Source organism: Dryobates pubescens, chromosome 5 (assembly GCF_014839835.1).
Source record: "Dryobates pubescens isolate bDryPub1 chromosome 5, bDryPub1.pri, whole genome shotgun sequence".
NCBI lineage: Eukaryota > Metazoa > Chordata > Aves > Piciformes > Picidae > Dryobates > Dryobates pubescens.
In genome coordinates, this window is record NC_071616.1 from 36,809,140 (window position 1) to 36,828,996 (window position 19,857).

Sequence of the window (19,857 nt, forward strand, 5' to 3'; positions counted from 1 at the left end):
TTTTTCAGCGACATGAAGGGACTGATTCCCTAACGCGGTGGATGGAGATCTCATAGGTTCCCAAACATTGATAAGTTCCTGTGAAATTTTGCAGCTGTGTGAGGAGAAGCCGTAACACTTTCCACCACCAAGCCAAGCTGGAGTAGATTTTCAGCTAGACCATTTGTAGGCCGTCTTGGATATGTGCTGTGAAAGAACTAAAACATCAAGGGGATTGCCAGGTCTGTGATTCCTAATACACAGAGATAGGAATTTAGAAACCTGAAGCTTCATCTAGGAGGAGGATGAGAACTTATGCCCTGGGGACTGCAACACTGTTCACTCAAGCAGAGGAAAGAAGAAAATAGCTGAGTGGGTGGTATTTTCCTTGAGATGTGGGGGAGCAAAACCCAGGGAGAGTCTGGCTGCTTCTGCAGTGCAATCAAGGGGCTCTGCACAAACTTAACTGCCAGTTTTCATACGCATTAGAAAGCTCAGTGCAAGTGTGCAAAGGCAGCCAGATCCATATGATTATTGGGATGGAAGGAAGTAACAGGCATCCTGAAGAGGAAGATGGTTGAGGAGGAAGTAAGGAAGAAGTGACAGCTGAGGCAGGCAGGAGGAGCACATAACTTGCATCCACAGAAAAGGTGACTGTCTTTACAGACAGCTACTGTGGTAAAGCTGGCATTGTTCATTCTAACTCCTTTGTATAGTCTGTGCTCTGAATGAGCAGATGCTGACTGTGTAGGCTTTGTGGCTTTACTTCTGGCATGCTTTAATTTTTTATTTTATTTTATTCTCCATCCTGACAGTGAGCTGTAATTTAGTGGATGGTGCTGCTGAAACTGAAACGCCTTATGAAGATGCAGGTTTCCTGGATACCAAGACCAACAGCAGCAAAATAAAATGATCCAGTTCGATTTGAGATCCAAGAACCTTCAAAGATTTATGTATTTATTTTAAGCTAGCCTTTTAGAGTTAGGCAAAATCAGTGTGAGAATAGTACACGGCATTTTGTAGGGTGTGGAGCCTTGAAGTGGTGCCTGATCCTTAGCACCGTTCATGGATAGCATGCAGGTCCTTAGCTGCTCTGTCAAACTCATGAACCTGATGAAATCTATGGGATCTGCTTTGTTTTGTTCTGTCTTGAACCTGACAGTTTCAGAGGGTCATATGATGAAACGAGATTGTGACAGGTAGAGGTTGAGGGTATGGTGAAGTTTAGCTCTTCGTCAACAGCAATACCTTAATAGCATCTCTTCTATAGATTTGACATCCAGTCCAATTACTCTGGGGTCTTGCACCCTCTCACATTTGCTAGATTTGTCCACAACAATGGGAGATTCAACTTTTCTCCTTTTTATTAACTTTTCCAGGGAAGCTGGCGGGCAACAGGCTACAGGGAGCAGCATTGTAGCACAACCCATTTCCACAAAGAGGAAGAAATTGATGTGCTCAGGTCCTCACCCTTCATCAGCGATTCTGTGATGCAAGTTCCAGGAGTTTCTCTTTCTGTGATCATCTTCTCTATGACCTCTTCTTGTTGACGTTTATCCTGGTGTTGGGCACAAAAAGGAAGGATGCTGAAGAATGGGTGCCCTCCTTTTGGCTTTTAGAACATGGGCACTTGTGTAAAGGTACGTGATTGCTCTTCTGTTTGGAGGGATGGAATATCTGTGGAGGCCAGCAAAGGGGACTTGCTGGGCTGGAAGTCCTGGCTATTGTTGGGGGGAAATACCTCATTTAAGCTTTCTGGTGCTGATGTCCATTGCTGCTGCTTTTGAGATGACTGATGAATAACTCTCCCTTTGTGTTTGCTTAAAACAAAAGAAAGACCAGTTTAATGCACAATGTATCTTCTCACTAACTAAATGGTGACATAATGAGCTATATTGTATGCATTAGTGTATGCCAAATAGTTTGTTTAATTGTCACACTGCTCTCCTTCCATCTGTCAGCTATGTCTTATCAACCAAACAGCATGTTGTTATTCTGGATGTGGTCTTTTTACTACATGTTTGTTTAGCAGTCTCCTCAGTGAGAGCTCGATTCTAGACTGGTGTCTCTAAAAATTGCTGTAGTCTTCACAGTGTACAAACCCAAGGTTTTAGCTTGCATGTTGATTAGAAAGAGTTCCAGCAGAGATGCTCTGCTTTGCAGAATTGAGTAGGAGAATACAGCTAGGGCTGTTTTATGGTTGCATTGATACTTTCCTTAGTAGAGTGCAAGGCAAAAAATGGACTCTGGCCTAGAAGGATTTTGTTTCTTCTGAGGGAATGAGGATGGTCTTGTCCACAACCCTTCTATTCCATAGCTTTTCCTTCTAAAGTTGCTAGTTGAGGGTCAGCTTCTGTCCATTTTGGTGGTAGCTCTGTGATAAATTTTCATGGCAGACTGGAATTTAGCTTTATTACTTGTAGAAGCAAATAGGTATGAGAATGTGGCTGAGTGGCTTTTGGCCACTGCTGTTGAAGGTGGGGACTCTGCACAAAGTAGCTCCGTATTCCGGTACCCAAAGCCCACTCCTCACTGTATATTGTCCTTCTTTTAGAGCCTGAGTGTGAATGGGAATCTGTGATGGAGGGAGTACAGGTGGATGCTGTAGGATCCTAGGATGCTGTGCTGTTTGGACATTTCACAGTCTTGCAGAATGGGGATGTCCCTGGAGAGGAAGATAGGTGATCGATAGGTATCTGAGAAATCGCAGATTAAGTTTAGGCCGAAGGGTGTGAGGAAGAGTCATTGGACTGGACTTGGCCTATTTTGTGTTCTAGATGCAGCTGTGATCCTCGGCTGTGTGTCTCACCGAAGGGACCTGATGTTTTACATTATTGGTAAGTGAAGGAAAGGCTGTCACTACATTTGTTGACCTCTCCGTAGGCTTTAGAAGGGTTTCTTGAAAGCTTCTGCTTTTGTCTTAGCTCAGAGTCTACCTAACAAACATAAAGTTACTGTCCCCTTGTACTGTGCCCTCCAGCAGACTTGCCTCTCCACCATTCTTCTTGTTCCTAAAGTCCTGCTGTTGACCTCATTCCTAAGCTATCCCTTTTTTCTTTGGAGAGCTAGTGCAGGGTCGTTACCTCATTAAGGCTGGATTAAGAAGCATCACAGAGGCATGCAGGGATTGTGTGGTATTATGACTGTTTCCTTTAAAGGCATCTCTGTAGTTCTAATTCGCAACTCCATGCTTCTGTTGGGATGTCTGTTAGCTGTACCTGAGACTCTGTATCCCCTTTACCCATTTCCTCTGTTTGCAGCCATTTGCAGAGTTTTAAGGGCCTTGTTATTCTCTAACCTTACTCATAGAATAAGGCGAACCGTGGTGCGTTCACAAAGCAGCTTCTGCCTCAAACCCCCTAATTTGCAGCTGAGCAGAGTGTCATTAATCAAAGGTGTGGTGGGCTGATGCGGAGGGGGTTCTGTGGCCTGACTCAGCCGTGCTGCTACGACCGCCCTCTGTTTCTCTCCTTGCTGCAGGTGGGATCACAGTATCTGTGGTAGCTTTCTTCTTCACCATTAAGTTCCTCTTTGAGCTTGCCGCACGTATAGTCAGCTTCCTTCAGCATGAGGACCGGGAACGCCGAGGGGAGCGAACGATTTATGACTACGTGCGAGGCAACTACCTGGATCCCCGGTCCTGCAAAATCTCCTGGGATTGGAAGGACCCCTATGAGGTGGGCCATAGCATGGCCTTCCGAGTGCATGTAAGGCAATATTTCTGTTTCCATGCAATTTTGGGGGCAGGAACAGAGCTAGGGATGTGCTCTTCAAATGTTTGGGGTTTTTTTTTTGGTTGGAACCAAGCTGGGTGTAACTCAGGAGCAGGAAAGCTATCTGTTTATGTCTTCTGCCCCCTGTAACTGTTGTAGAACTCTGTAAGTGCACATCTCAGGTTTGCACTCCTTAAAATTTTATCTCACTCTCTTTAGAATTCTCTGAAGAGCCAGAGGTTTGTGCTAGCTACTGCTTCCTTTACTGGGAAGTGAGTGGGCTGAGCCTTGGCTTCAACAGACTTGGTGCTATCTTGGTTATGCAGCTGAAGTTGGGAGCGTGGGAGTGGGCATTTTACCAGCCCAAGAGCAATAAAGCTCCATGGCCACTCCCTGTTCCTCAAAAATTTGAGTGTTGTTCTGTCTGACCTGGAAAAGCTTGCCAAGAACTCATTTCCCTCCAATACCAAAAGGCCAAGACTAGGGGAATGGGACAAGCAATACAAATGAATGAGAGGCCTGAACACTGAGAGTTTGGAGCTATGTGGACAAAGTTTGAACAGGTTTTGCTGGGCTCGTGTGCCCATCTTTCTGCTCCACCTTCTGAACCCAGAAGGGTATTGAAATAAAAATGGTTCAGCTAGGTTGACATACCTGTCCCTCTTGGGAAGGCAAGGAAACCCCTTCTGTTGGAGGCTAAATGAAGAGTCCTAACCCCAGGGCAGGCAGTGAAAAAGAGCTGAGGGGAAAGGGACTTGTTCTGTTCCTGCCAATTAAATTTAATTGCTTCACCTTACTGTTACTCAAGGCAGGTCCTGCAGTGTGCCCTTGCACTTCATGCTTGTCTCCCATGTGCTTAGCCCTTTATTCATCAACAGCTCCTGCTGCATGCACTGGTTTCTCTCACTGACAATCAAGGGACATGCTACTTTAAGCCCCATGCCCTCCTTTGTTTAGAAACAGAGAATAGTAGTAACCTTCTGCCAACTGCAGGCTGGTTGCAGATGAAAGGCAGGAGCTGGCACACAAGTTGGTGCTCTTGAAGAGCCGTAGGGTTTCCAGGTGTAATTCTTTTTGTGTAAGGAAGTACTGTTGGAGGTGTGTTACCTTCTGAAATTGGGGATCACTTGTGTGATTGAACTGCCTGGGATTTAATCTAACGTGTTGTCTTCATGCTGATGCCTTTCATCAGTACAGAACGGGTCAGCTCCTCAGGTCAACATCTTCTCCACGTTGTTTCTGTAACATCCTTTCTTCTCTATTAGCGAGAGCTTTTCCAAAGTGTAGCTGTGCAAAAGGACAAGATCTGCTTGTTCCTCTGAAAGGACATGGCCTTGCTTTTTTCCTTTCAGTAGCAGATTCTCTTGGTTTCTGCTCTGATACTGCACTAATAGTACCGAGAAGAAATGCCTAGAGGCATATTCTTTTCAGGGCGCTCAAATGAGCCCCAGCACAAAAGAGAATGAAGCCGTTCAATGCCCGCTTGTGCCCTGTTTGCTTCGGAGGACACAGCCTGCGTGACAGAGCTGGCTGTACGTTTTCTTTTCCTTTGCTGGGCTGGGGTTCTTGCCCTTGGTTTTCCCAAGGCAACTTGCTTTCTCTTTCTCTGTTCACTCCGTATTTTTGCTGACCTGAACTTCTCCATTTCCCATGCAGTTGTTCTATAAAAACGGGCAACCCTTCCCTGCTCACCGGCCTGTGGGGCTGCGAGTTCACATCTGCCATGTGGAGCTAGCAATTGATATTCCTGTAACCCAGGAAGTTCTTCAGGAGCCTAATTCCAATGTGGTGAAAGTGGCCTTCACTGTGCGCAGGGCTGGGAGATATGAGATCTCTGTAAAACTCGGTGGCTTGAATGTGGCCTACAGCCCCTACTACAAGGTGTTTCAGCCAGGTAAGGTCTAATTAGCCTTCTCATGCTTCAAAGTAGACCTGGGGATATTGGAGGTGATTAGGTAAATCTGTTTCCAGCTAAAATAGGTAGGTGGCAGGGAAAGGGTTACCCTTCGCCATTTTCCTTTTGCCGTGTGTATGTCCCAGCCACAGACCCACGGCTAAAACATTCTTGTGACTGCCAGTACCTGGCAAATTAGTGACTGCCTGACAGAATAAGTCATTGGTGCTGCTTAAACTCCCTTACCACTTGTAGCATGTTCTCCATTTTGTATTAACTTCTTTGCAAGCCATTTAGTAGTCAGAGAATGCCTATTGCAAAGGTGTGATTTGTATTTAGTTTGGAAATGTCATCATGGTTTGACTCTTCCTCTTTTGAATACCCTACTCTGTTCCTTTAAACTCTTGGAGCAGTTCATGCTTTTGATTGTGCACTTCTTTAAAAACATTTCCTTTTTGAGCCATTTAAAATTCGTTTCCATCAGCTTTTTGGGGTTTTTTTGGACACCACTGATCATCTTTTACCTTTAGTGCATATATTCATTGAAAGTACCTCTATTCCATGCCATTGTGAATAGGCACCAAGCTTGCTAAGATCCCCCTTCAGAAAGAGGAAGCCCAAGTTTCATTTGGATCCCCTCCAAGTCAGAGTTTGTTTGAAAATGTGAATTTGCAGGTTTCCTTGGATGTCACCTGACTTGCATTTTTTATGCATTTTGTACTTAGAATGGTGGGAAAAGCATTTTTTTTTTTGAGGGCTATTGACTACATTTCCTTTATTTCCTAGAATTAAGTTTCTGACCAAGGCAAACCCTGTGCACCACACCGTGTGTTTCAGTGCTCAGATACTTTGGCTTTTCAGTCTGTGGGCACAGAATGTGGTTAGATTTGCTCCCTTTTTAAGGGGTCAAATTTGTGCCGCAGTTGCTCTTTCTTTAGGTCTTTGTAGCTGCACTTTGGAGTTTGTTTGACTCTAAATTGCTGTTATCTGCCTCAGGAATGGTGGTTCCTTCCAAAACCAAAATTGTCTGCCATTTCTCCACTCTGGTGCTGACCTGTGGGCAGCAGCACACTCTGCAGATAGCTCCCAGAGATGAGTATGACAATCCCACCAGCAATTCTGTGTCCCTGATAGATGAGCACAACTACAGCCTCTCCATCCATGAGGTGAGTGCAGCTTCAACCCTTGATGCTTGACTTCAGGTGAGCTAGAGACCTTCCTTTATTAATTTGTTTTCTGTTTAGCTGGGTCCTCAAGAAGAAGAGAGCTCTGATGTTGTTTTTGAGAAGTCTGTGGTGTCCAATCGCCAGACTTGCGAAGTGTTCTTCCGACTCACCTTGCACTGTAGGGGGTGTTTCCATGCCTGCATCTCCTACCAGAACCAGCCCATAAGCAATGGTGATTTTGACATCATTGTTTTAAGTGGTGAGTGAAAATCTACTCAGTATTTGTTCTCCAGGTGTCCTCATACAAGATGTGTTGCACACTGGTATAGCAGAGCTAAATGTGGCTTCTCTGCAGGCTAGCTACTAGCCATGCTTAATTGCTTAAGAAACGCCTATTCCTTTAAAAATGTTAAGGAAAATGAATTTGCTGCTGAGAAGGGAGATGCTGACACTCTGTTCCATTAGCAGATAAAAGCATGTGTGATTTTTCCCCCCTGTCTCTGAAGGTTTACCACTGAAATTACTCAACCTTTGTTGCTCGCTAGTACTTGGTACCTGAGCCACACCAGAAGTGAGCCAGTCATGTATTGTGTGTTAAGCTACACGAATGAAGAGCACTGCTTGTAACCCATGTGCTTAATTCCTGGTTTCTTCAGGAGTTGGCCAGTCTGCAGCATGGCTGTCAAATGGCTATGAGTCCAGGCTGGCCTTCTGAGAGAGATTCTGTATGTCTTCTTCCTTTTTTTTTTTGATTCAATTTATCTCTGTTCAGAGGCCAGGACAGACAAACAGCTGTCTTGAAATCTTTTCACCCCACTCCGGGGTTTCTTTAGCAGGGTTTCACTTGACCAGGTTTTCCTTTAGATTTGTAGGCTTTGCTTTTAAAATGACAGTGCCTGATTTGGTGGTGGTCTGTGGATTCTCTTTTTCTTTTCCTTTTCGTAATTCTAGTCTGCATGAACATATAGAATAGGATTGGATTGAATTGAATTGACCAGGTTGGAAAAGACCTTGGAGATCATTGAATCCAACCTATCATCCAACACTATCTAATCAACTCAACCGTGGCACCAAGCACCCCATCCAGTCCCTTCCTAAACACCTCCAGTAATGGTGACTCCACCACCTCCCTGGGCAGCCCATTCCAATGGCCAATCTCTCTTTCTGTGAAGAACTTCTTCCTAACATCCAGACTAAACCTCCCCTGGTGCAGCTTGAAACTGTGTCCTTTTGTTCTGGTGCTGGTTGCCTGGGAAAAGAGACCAACCCCTACCTGGCTACAACCTCCCTTCAGGTAGTTGTAGACAGCAATAAGGTCTCCCCTGAGCCTCCTCTTCTCCAGGCTAAGCAACCCCAACTCACTTAGCCTCTCCTCATAGGTCTTGTGCTCCAAACCCCTCCCCAGTTTTGTTGCCCTTCTCTGGACATGTTCCAGCAAGTCAACATCTTTCCTAAACTGAGGGGCCCAGAACTGGACACAGTACTCAAGGTGTGGCCTGAACAGTGCTGAGTACAGGGGCAGAATGACTTCCCTGCTCCTGCTGGCCACACTGTTCCTGATACAGGCCAGGATGCCATTGGCCTTCTTGGCCATCTGGGCACACTGCTGGCTCATGTTCAGCCAGCTGTCAACAGCACCCCCAGGTCCCTCTCTGCCTGGTTGCTCTCCAGCCACTCTGACCCCAGCCTGTAGCACTGCATGGGGTTGCTGTGGCCGATGTGTAGAACCTGGCACTTGGATGTGTTCAATCTCACATACATAACTCTTTTCTATCTCTTTCTTTCAGAGAATGAGAAGAACATTGTAGAACGCAATGTGTCCACCTCAGGAGTCAGTATTTACTTTGAAGCCTACCTTTATGATGCTCCCAGTTACACCAACACACAGTGGCAACTTCCACCAACACACCTGAGCCCCTCCCAGCGCCGTCCTTCCACCGCGACCGAGGAGGAGGATGAAGATTCTCCCTCTGACAGCCAAACCCCTGAGAAAGTGAAGAAACCTAAAAAAGTGTACTGCTATGTGTCACCTAAGGTAGGGATCAAAAAGTTACCAGCCTTGAACACGTGTTTAAATGACACTGCAGCTGAAGAGCTTTCGTGTGTCTTCTATTTTAGCTCCAGATTTATGTGCCTGAGATTTGGTTTACAAAGGTTTGCCTAAGGCTAGGCAGCAAACATGGAGCACATGGCTGAGGATAACACTAAAAGTCATCCTCAAAGTTTTAGGACACCATGTGTCTTTGTAGGTATAATCTAAAGCCTACTGGGAAGGAGGCTCAGGGGAGACCTTATTGCTGTCTACAACCTGAAGGGAGGTTGTAGCCAGGTGGGGGTTGGTCTCTTCTCCCAGGCAACCAGCACCAGAACAAGAGGACACAGTCTCAAGCTGTGCCAGGGGAGGTTTAGGCTGGATGCAAGGAAGAAGTTCTTCCTAGAAAGAGTGATTGGCCATTGGAATGTGCTGCCCAGGGAGGTGGAGTCACCATCCCTGGAGGTGTTTAGGAAGAGACTGGATGGGGTGCTTGGTGCCATGGTTTAGTTGATTAGGTGGTGTTGGATGATAGGTTGGATGCGATAATCTTGAAGGTCTCCTCCAACCTGGTCTGGACCATTCCATTCCATTCCATTCCATTCCATTCCATTCCATTCCATTCCATTCCATTCCATTCCATTCCATTCCATTCCATTCCATTTCCCATCATCCTATCACTACAGGCCTGTTTTAAACAGTCCCCTTACATCCTTCTTATATGCCCCCTTCAGGTACTCTCTATACATACCTAGAGCATCTGTCCTGTACGGTAGATACTGTCCTGTACAGTACTGTTACTGTGCTGTTATTTCTTTAAGTGGCTGTTGTTCATATTTATTTGGTTTCTGGAGACATGATGCTTGTTGGTTGTTCTGTTGTTTGTTAGGGTTTTCTTCTTCCTTCCACTCATTGCAGATAGAACAGGCTTGTGGCAGAAAATGGCTTTGTGCTTTGTCTAAAGATGCTAACATTTCATCTTAGCTTGCTCTCCAAAAAGCAACAGTTCTACAGCTAGTATTTTCTCTTGTTCTGGTGGAAATACACCGAGAAGAAATGTCTGTAAACCTCCTGGGTTTAGCAATTGCAGGTGCTTTTTGAAAGTTATTTAACATGGTTGTGAAAATTAAGGAGTAGTAGCAGTAGTTCTGTCCACGTGACTTCTAATCCCCTTTTGTCAGTGTGTTACAAGCTTGTGCTGGATTTGGTGTCTCAAGTGTACTTAATGTTACCTTCCAGTTAGACTGGTTACGTTCTGCTGATCACAGTGGGTTACTGCTGTAAAATCTGTGTCATGTTTCCCACATGCATCGTAGATGCACACAGTAAGGTCTTGCTGACAAGTTGCTTACAGTTCTGTACAGCTTTAAAGGCTTTCATGTATTGTGTCAGAAGGAGATGTCATCAAAGGTTGCAGAAATCTGTTCTTGGGGTTAGAGGAGGGCCTGGCCTTACAGATAAGTCCTGTGCCTCGTGTGTTGCAGGGACAGTCCTTAACAGATGTGTGACCTTTAACTTCTCTTTTTCTTGTGGTTACTCAGCAATTCTCAGTGAAAGAGTTTTACCTGAAGATCATTCCGTGGCGCCTTTTCACCTTTAGAGTTTGTCCTGGCACAAAGGTGAGCCTCTTCCCCTGTAGCTGTCACTGCACCTCCATGTTGTCCTTGTGAATGACTGTCTGATTTCTCTTTTTGGAGAGAAGGGCTTCCACCCACAGAGCAACATAAAATCCAACTCTGGAACTCCTTCTTAGCACCTAAATTCCACTAATATTTATTAATAGGAACCAGTTGTATGACTCCTCCCTGCCTTTTGTCCCAATGCTAGACAAAAATCTTGAATCCTTTTCACATTTCTCATTTGTTTTCCTTGTAAACTTGATAAAGTGCTGAGATTGTGTCCACTGAAGCCCCCTAGGTGAGGGTGTGAAGTTTAATACAGCCTCCTAACTTGAGTCTGGTTGCTTGAAAAAGTGTTCCTGTTAACTGCATGTGCACGGGTGAGCAGAGAGTCTTAGAGTGCGGGTGGTGTTGCTCTGTCTACTGAACATACTGCACCTTCTGCATGATGGTTTACCCTTTCTTGCATCTTTTTGCTGCTAGTTTTCATACCTTGGTCCTGACCCTGTGCACAAATTACTGACACTGGTGGTGGATGATGGGATCCAACCCCCTGTGGAGCTCAGCTGCAAGGAGAGGAACATCTTGGCAGCCACTTTCATTCGCTCTCTGCATAAAAACATAGGTAAAGGGGCAGTGAGGTGGGTGCAGCAGTCAGAAGGTTAGCACTTGAGTCTGCTAGTTTCCCTTGGGGAATGAAGACTGCCAGTTTTGAATGACCTTAGATGAGAACTCTTGATTTCTGGAGCCTCATATTCTGTTCCTATTGGTGCTTCCACAAAATGTGTTTCATCATGCCAGCTGTTTGGCTTTTCTGTCAGGCTCTTTGAAAGCGCATCTGATCTGAGTATCACCAAGACCAACCGCAAACTTTCTTTAGAGCTCTGTCTCCAGAGTTTGCCGTGATCAGCTCATCCTTGGGCTGTAAAGCTGGCCTGTGCAGTTAGTCTCAGAGATGCCTTCTCCATCTTTGAGCTGTTGACAGCTGAGGCCAGTTTGTTACTGTTCTCAGGAGGCTCAGAGACCTTCCAGGACAAAGTGAACTTCTTCCAGCGAGAGCTACGCCAGGTGCACATGAAAAGGCCTCATTCCAAGGTCACGCTGAAGGTCAGCCGTCACTGTCTGCTGGAGTCGGTGAGTGTATGGCTCTCTGGGGCCAAGGCAGCAGACAGCTTGAGGTGGGAAAAAGTCAGAAAAAAAAGAAATAAATACCAAGGTAGCTCCTCTGTGTTCAGGTTTGGTGTTGTGTGGGATGTTCTTTTCCTTCTCTGCAGCCAGTGGGCTCAGATCAAGTTGATAAGTAACTGGGAAACTTCAGTCCTGATAAATGTTTAAGGAACTTATCACAGAGTAAATCAAGCCCTGAGAGATGTCTGGGGTAAATGCATGCAGAGCCTGTAAAAGCAGGGGATCTGCTGGTGCTATTCTGTCCCCACTTGATATATTGGAACCTGAGGCCCAGAAAGAGCCTGTCTGCCTATACCAGATGTTAGAGCAGAACCTGTAGATCTCCTGAGTATCTACTGTTTTTCTGGTACAGAGCCATTCAGTGAGATAAGCTTTCAATTCATGTGCTACTGACCTACATGCATGGAGCTCTTGCATCAACAGGCCTCTAGCAGTGGTTCAGTATGATGATAAAATAGTTTGTAGAGTCCCTGAGTTAAGTCTTCATTGATGCTGACCTAAGATGGTGGATTTCCCAAATCATACTTAAGAAAGAGTCATTTGTGTAACAGAGTTCTTAACTGACATTCCAACACTGGGTATGCAGGGCAGGCAGTTATTCTGACTTACATTTCCACATGTTGTCTTGCAACAGTAGTGCTATATAAAGATGGAAAAGAACCTTTCTGGGGAAAGCAGGAGTGTCTGGGATTTGCCTTGGTTTACTCACAGTAAATTGTGTTTTGGAATGTTTTCTTCACATCTCGGCTTGGCAGTGTTAATGAGATTCAGTTAATAGCTTGCTACAAAATGACTTCACTTCAAAACAGTATTTCTGTCACCACTTTTTCCTGCTATTTTGGAAACTCTTGCACTGTCATGAGCACTGGTGTAACAGCCTAGTAAGACAAACTAAGTGCCATAATCATCATCAATGTAAGCTTTAGTGCCCAAGGTTGATGGGCACAATGAGCATGACCAGAGGTGTGACTAGCGTGATGCTCTAACCTATTTGAAGGTAAGGTAAGCCAAAGTCACACAGCAGATCTCAGTCACTCTCGTAACTTTTAAAATAGTCTTTAATTGCAATCCAGAATCAGGACACAGGAAGTTCTAGACATTTGAAATACTTTTTTACTTGTTTGTGTCGTGACTTGCTTGAAGTATGAACTCGGTGAACCCTTCAAGCTATTTTCCAGTGCTCTCTGAAACATTCCTCTTTGAAATCCAACTCGTGGGCTGGCAGTGCTTTGCAGAAATTGCTCCTTCCCACAGGCATTTTAATACCTTAAACAATACTGCAGCCTTGAGAGGGATATATCTGTGCTAAGATAAAATGAATGGATAATGTGCCTCAACAGAAAATGAAGAATTGGCTTCTGTGGCTCTGGACAAATAAGAGTTAGACTTCAGGGGTTCCCAATTCTCATTTCTATGCTTTAGAGTACCAGGCTGTTTCTTGGATTTTGTGTTGCTTAAATTGCCACTGTGCTAGATTGCCTGTTGGATACATGATGCCAGGCAGTAATGCCTCTTGCTATTTTCTTTTTTCTTTTCTGTTTTTGTTTTTCTCTTGCAGTCTTTTAAAGCCACAAGAAATTTTTCTGTTTCTGACTGGAGCAAAAACTTTGAAGTGATTTTTCAGGATGAAGAAGGTGAGTTATCCTGTGAATCTATTTGAGGAAGAAATGAAAGCAATATGATGGCAGGGTAGTTTTAGTCATTAATTCTGGTTTCCTGTAGTATGCAGGCCTGTGGATGTAGTCTACCTGGACTTCAGCAAGGCCTTTGACACCATCCCCCCACAGCAAACTCCTGGCCAAGCTGTCAGCCCATGGCTTGGACAGCAGCACTGTGTGCTGGGTTAAGAACTGGCTGGAGGGCCAAGCCCAGAGAGTGGTGGTGAATGGTGCCACATCCATCTGGCAGTCACTAGTGGTGTCCCCCAGGGATCAGTGCTGGGCCCCATCCTGTTTAATATCTTCATTGTTGATCTGGATGAGGGGCTTGAGTCAGTCATCAGCAAATTTGCAGATGACACCAAGTTGGGAGCAGGTGTTGATCTGTTAGAAGGTAGAAGGGCTCTGCAGAGGGATCTTGACAGGCTGGACAGATGGGCAGAGTCCAACATGATGACATTCAACAAGTCCAAGTGCTGGGTGCTGCACTTTGGTCACAACAACCCCATGCAGAGCTACAGGCTGGGATCAGCGTGGCTGGAGAGCTGCCAAACAGAAAGGGACCTGGGGGTACTGATTGACAGCCAACTGAACATGAGCCATCAGTGTGCCCAGGTGGCCAAGAAGGCCAGTGGCATCCTGGTCTGTATCAGGAACAGTGTGGCCAGCAGGAGCAGGGAAGTCATTCTGTCCCTGTACTCAGCACTGGTCAGGCCATACCTTGAGTCCTGTTCTGGCCCCCTCAGTTGAAGAAAGACATGGAGACTCTTGAACATGTCCAGAGAAGGGCAATGAGGCTGGGGAGAGGCCTTGAGCACAAGCCCTACAAGGAGAGGCTGAGGGAGCTGGGGTTGCTTAGCCTGGAGAAGAGGAGGCTCAGGGGAGACCTTATTGCTGTCTACAACTACCTGAAGGGAGGCTGTAGCCAGGAGGGGGTTGGTGTCTTCTCCCAGGGAACCAGCACCAGAGCAAGAGGACACAGTCTCAAGCTGGCCATTGGAATGTGCTGCCCAGGGAGGTGGTGGAGTCGCCATCCCTGGAGGTGTTCAAGAGGGGACTGGACGTGGCACTTGGTGCCATGGTCTGGTAGTCATGAGGTCTTGGGTGACAGGTTGGACTTGATGATCTTTGAGGTCTTTTCCAACCTTGTTGATTCCGTGATTCTGTGATTCCACGTCTATGCTTTTGTGGCTTTCCAGCCCTTCCACTTTTCTCACAGATGTTAGTGAATTATCCCAGTGGTGCTATTCTAGCCCTACTTTACATAAGGGCCTGAGGTTCAAATTAAAACTATTAAGACTGTGTTTGGGAGCAGAATCTAGAGTTCTGGAGTCCCTGTCTACTGCTTTTTTGCCACGGAGCTGTTCAGTGCAATGAGCTTTCATGTTAGGTAATACTGAGCAGCATGGATGAAAATCCTGACTTGGTGACCCATGCATGACCAAACTTGTTTTACCTTGTAGCTCTGGACTGGGGAGGTCCACGGCGAGAGTGGTTTGAGCTCATCTGTAAGGCACTATTTGATACCACGAGTCAGCTCTTCACACGCTTCAGTGATAACAACCAGGCCTTGGTGAGTCTGCAGTTCCTGTGCTGAATGCACAGAAACGTGGGCATTGACATGCTGATGGTTAAATAATGCAGCTGCTGCTGCTGTCAAGTGGTCTTACCCATTCTCTAGCTTGCTTGCACAGTCACTTCCAGCACCTATCTCAAAGCTTTACTTAATGATCTTCAGCTATTGAAGTGTCAAAGGACTGGCTGGATGTACAGCAGAGGGTGACCAGTCAACAGGGAGGGATGGATTTCTGGGCCAGAGAGGGTGGCATCAGAGTGTTTAGAAGTTATGTTGGTTCTGAATGTTTCAGTGTCTGTTTCTGGTCTCCTGCAGCTTATGGCTTGTGCATGTGAAACATTCTGTATTCTTCCTAGGCCGATTCTGGCATTTTATTGTTATTGCTTGGCATTAAGGATATTACACTAAAGCTCCTGAAGTCCCACACTTATTACTTAGAATCATAGAGTCATAGAATTGTTAGGGTTGGAAGGGACCTCAAGGATCATCTAGTTTCCCCAGCCATGGGCAGGGACACCTCACACTAGATCAGGTTGCCCAGAGCCACATCCAGCCTGGCCTTAAAAACCTCCAGGGATGGGGCTTCTACCACCTCCCTGGGCAACCTGTTCCAGTGCCTCACCACCCTCCTGGGGAAGAACTTCTTCCTAACAGCCAATCTGAATCTACCTATTTCTATTTTTGTTCCATTCCCCCATGCCCTATCATTACCTGACACCCTAAAAAGTCCCTCCCCAGCTTTCTTGTAGGCTCCCTTAAGATACTGGAAGGTCACAACGAGGTCTTCTGGGAGCCTTCTCCAGAGTGAATAGTCCCAACTCTCTCAGTCCGTCCTCACGGGAGAGGAGCTCCAGCCCTCTGATCATCCTCATGGCCCTTCTCTGGACACATTCCAGCACGTCCAGATCCTTCCTGTAATAGGGGCTCCAGCACTTGTGCTACTCTTGTCTGGTACCTGGGACATTTCCTCTTGCTCCCTCTTCACAGGTGCATCCAAATCCAGGGCGTCCCACGTACTTACGCCTCAAAGTGTACGAGTTTGCAGGCCGCCTGGTGGGGAAATGCCTTTATGAATCCTCTCTGGGAGGTGCTTACAAACAGCTGGTGCGAGCTCGCTTCACCCGATCCTTCCTGGCTCAGATCATAGGACTTCGTATGCATTACAAGGTGATGCTGCCCAGCCTTGTCTGAAGCCTCTGGTGGTCTGGGGAGAGGTTGAATGTTGGTGTAGTGGAAACAGATCCAGAGTCCTGGTGAACAACGTGTGGAGGGGGGTTGTGTGTGTTTGTTTTTCCCTTCCCTCCCACGTCCCTGTCTTCTTTTTCTTCCACACAGTATTTTGAAACAGATGACCCAGAATTCTATAAATCCAAAGTTTGTTTCATACTGAACAATGATGTGAGTGAGATGGATCTGGTCTTTGCTGAAGAGAAGTATAGCAAAACAGGACAGCTGGAGAAGGTGAGGGGGCAGTTCCTGAAAGTGGAACAGTTTAATCCCTTTTGCCCTGTAGCTGGGGAGGCTGAGAGCTCTGCTATCTTGTCCTAGAAAACTGAGCTTACTCTGGGCAGTAGCTCTTTGCTTTGGGTTTATTCTGATTAGGAGCTGAGGTTTGGGGAATGCTGCTGGTCACACTCATGTGAGGTGTTGTCTTGTTTTCAGGTGGTGGAACTGGTAGCAGGAGGGGCTCAGATACCAGTAACCAATGAAAACAAAATCTTGTATCTAAATCTGCTTGCACAGTACAGGCTGGCCAATCAAGTTAGAGAGGAGGTGGATCACTTCCTGAAAGGTAACAGGTTGTCTGCTCCCATCTCCTCTCTGCCTTCATGTCCCAGGGGCATAGCACTTGCTGCTCTTCTCTCCTCTTTTCTTCCAGGTCTTAATGAGTTAGTTCCTGAAAACCTCTTGGCTATTTTTGATGAAAATGAGCTTGAGGTAATTGCTGCCTCCCTAAGCATCTCTACCCCTACCTCCCCTCCTCTCTGACAAATCAAATGCTTTCTGCATCTGGAATAAAACCAAAGTACTACTTCTCTAAGCATTTTAAATGTTTGTAATTTGCACAGTAGCTGTCACCTTGTTTCCTGGGCTTCTGACTTTCTGACTGCAGACTCTTGCCTTTCAGTTGCTTATGTGTGGTACTGGAGATATCAGTGTCTGTGACTTCAAGGCACATGCTGTAGTCGTAGGAGGATCTTGGCACTTCCGTGAGAAGGTAGGTGAAAAGGCTTCTCCTTCCTGCTTGCTGGAAATGCCTAACTACAGCAGAAGACAGCTTAAATGTTGAACAGATTTCCTGGTTGGAAATTAGGCTTCCAGAAAGACAAACTAAAAGTTTCAGGGGTCAGGGGTAGGACTGCACACATTACGAAATAATGCTTCTCCCTCGAGAGATCCTTCGGCCTGACTGACTAGAGATGATGCTTAATCAGGCAGGTAGAAATCAGCAGCAGAAGCCTTTTTAAGGAAATCCAACAAAGCACTAATTAAGAACAGTTTAGTAGGGAATCAGGAGGAGTTAGTGGGAATCATTGCTGCTGAAGACATTCGTGGTGATGTATTTGTCTCTAAGGGACGTTTGAGGATTATGATTGCAGCCTACGTGGAGTGTTTGGAATTCAGTGCTGTGGTTAAAGACTATTGATGTGCTTGCCTAAATTTGTACCTTGTAATTGTTCACATTCCTCCCTGCCTTTCCTGATGGGTATGGTAATGGCAGCAGCTCCATTTAGAAATATGATGTAAGATGCCAAAGCACCCAAGATGAAAAGAGATTGGGAGCACAAGCTCCTAGCTGTAAACAAGGGGCTGGTTCCACCTTCCTGCCAAAGCAACAGAGGGTGTGAAAAATCAAAAGACCAGCATAGGGCAAGAAGCAAACAAGCTTCTGCATTGTAAACCTACCTCACTGCCTGTTGCAAGTATTTCTAAAAATAAAATCTCTGTGGGGAGAGAAGAAGCCTTTCTGCTTTAAAAGAAAGGACTGGTGGGAGGTAGTAGCGTGGGACGTCTCTGAACTGATAAGAAGAAACTATCTAATGCTGGCATCTGTGTGTCACCCTGCTAAAACAAAAAGAAAATAAGTCTGGCTATTACTAGAGCACTTGCTTGCAAGGACACTTGACTGATCTTCTTACAACTTGCTTACATGTTTATTTGCTTTGCTTGCCTGACCTGGCTTTATCTCTACTGTTTTCTGTCAGGTTATGAGGTGGTTTTGGACCGTGGTCTCCAGTTTTACACAGGAAGAGCTGGCCAGGCTCTTACAGTTCACAACTGGTTCCTCCCAGCTGCCCCCAGGAGGGTTTGCTGCACTTTGTCCATCTTTCCAGATCATCGCAGCTCCAACTCACAGTACTTTGCCGACAGCCCACACTTGGTAAGTATCCTGGGGTGGTAGGGCTTCCTGCACTGTGATTCTTGGGAAGGCCACTTAGCTGGTTGTGGTGGGCAAGCAGTGTGTAACACGTAATGTGTGTGATGCTCTTCTTAACCCATCTAAAAGCAGCTGATGAGGATGATCCTCTCAGACCTAGTCTGAATGGAATTTTTCTTTTGTTTTGCAGTTTTAACCAGCTGTGCCTCCCTACTTATGACTCCTATGAGGAAGTGCACAAGATGCTGCAGCTAGCTATCAGCGAGGGTTGTGAGGGCTTTGGCATGCTGTGATTTCCCCTTCCCAGGAGACCACTTATCCTCCTGGCCCTTCGTGGCAAGGTGCAGTCCTCTGCTTTTTCTCCTTCTCTTCACACAGGGAATGGAGGCAGAGCAAAGACTCCATGTAAAGGAATTTGTCATCCAGAAGATGTCATGTGGCCTTTTCTGCATCCCAGATGTGTCATCGAGAGCTCATCTTTTCCCTTTCTCTCATTCTCCCTTTGATTCAGTGTGAAACAGTAAAAGGACTGTGGTACATTCACCAAGGAGATACTGCACTTGATTTCCATGCACCCTGTATACCCATCCTTCAGTCCCAAGATGAAGTTCATAAGCAGAAGTTAAAGTGAGATGCAGGAGATCTGTTGAGCTGCCTTTATCGTAGCTCTCTGGGAGGAAGAGGGGAAACCAGCATGGAGCTTTGCTGGAAACCTGGCTTGCAGGAAGCCTTATTAACTTTCCATGTCTTGGCTCATCTCCCCCAGTGATGCTTCCCCAATAGCTCATCTAACTCTGACTCATGGAGAGTATAGGGTTGTCCATCCTTTCAGCACCTGACCCAGAAGGGTTTCTGGTTCTCCTTCTCCCATCTTGCTCTGGGTGCTGCTGTTGCTTGTGCCACAGAGAAAAATGGGTAGTATCCACTGGAGGAAGTAACCCAAAGGGGAGAACAGTCTCTTCGGAGCACAAGTGCTGGCCCTGGCAGTGATCCTGTACTACCTCCACCAGGGTCCAGCAGCAGAAGCGTCCTTCTCCAGCAGGGGCTGGCAATCAGCCTCTGCAAATGAACTGGAAGAGGAGTTTCTCCTCCATTGAATGTTTCAGACCGTTGATGTTGCACAGGAAGCTGTCCCATGCCCTCACCTTCTTTTCCTTTCCTCAGGAGAGAGAGTATGGGCACAAGTGTGATTCCCTCAATGCTGAGCACCAATGCCTATCCCCCATTCACCTTCAGGGTACATTAAGTTATGTAGTAACAGTGACAGGTCAGTAAGCAACTACAGTGTGCACTGGGCTTGCATTTGTTGTTGGGTGATGGTACTGGACAGAACTTGGTACCTCCACCCCAGGGTCTTGGCTTCTACCTCTATCATGCAACAGCCTGAGGTTTCTCTAATGCATTTCAGGCAGTTTCCAGAGGGGTGCTGGTGCCTGGAGAGCAGCTGGCTTTCAGTCCTCTTAAACTTCCTACCTTCTTTCTTCAACTCTCCTCCTGTTCCATTCAGTGCTGCTGGCTTCCCAGCACAAAATGGTAACTAGAACTTCATTCAAGTGATCACTCAGCAGCCTGCACTTAGCATTGTCTGACTTTTGGGGAGAGGAGTGGCAGACTAGCATGAGAAGTAAGCTTATGGTTGGGGTGTGTTGTTGC

The 19,857-nt window shown here is 46.1% G+C and overlaps 1 protein-coding gene across 2 annotated transcripts; it reads left to right on the forward strand.

The window, feature by feature from the left end:
* Positions 1–1,438: 1,438 nt before the first annotated feature.
* Positions 1,439–19,594, forward strand: AREL1 (apoptosis resistant E3 ubiquitin protein ligase 1). 2 transcript variants are annotated; one of them, XM_009909365.2, is made up of 19 exons: positions 1,439–1,619; positions 2,757–2,816; positions 3,460–3,686; positions 5,349–5,586; positions 6,583–6,752; positions 6,831–7,011; positions 8,540–8,787; positions 10,326–10,403; positions 10,887–11,028; positions 11,416–11,537; positions 13,150–13,225; positions 14,713–14,822; positions 15,813–15,992; positions 16,161–16,286; positions 16,488–16,617; positions 16,705–16,763; positions 16,954–17,043; positions 18,032–18,207; positions 18,395–19,594. In XM_009909365.2, exons 2-19 carry the CDS (start codon positions 2,801–2,803, stop codon positions 18,495–18,497), a joined length of 2,472 nt encoding a protein of 823 aa, XP_009907667.1. In that variant the 5' UTR covers positions 1,439–1,619; positions 2,757–2,800; the 3' UTR covers positions 18,498–19,594. The 2 variants fall into 2 exon arrangements, with proteins under 2 accessions (XP_009907667.1, XP_054018006.1); XM_054162031.1 differs by having other exon boundaries at positions 1,538–1,619; positions 3,460–3,656.
* Positions 19,595–19,857: the final 263 nt, after the last annotated feature.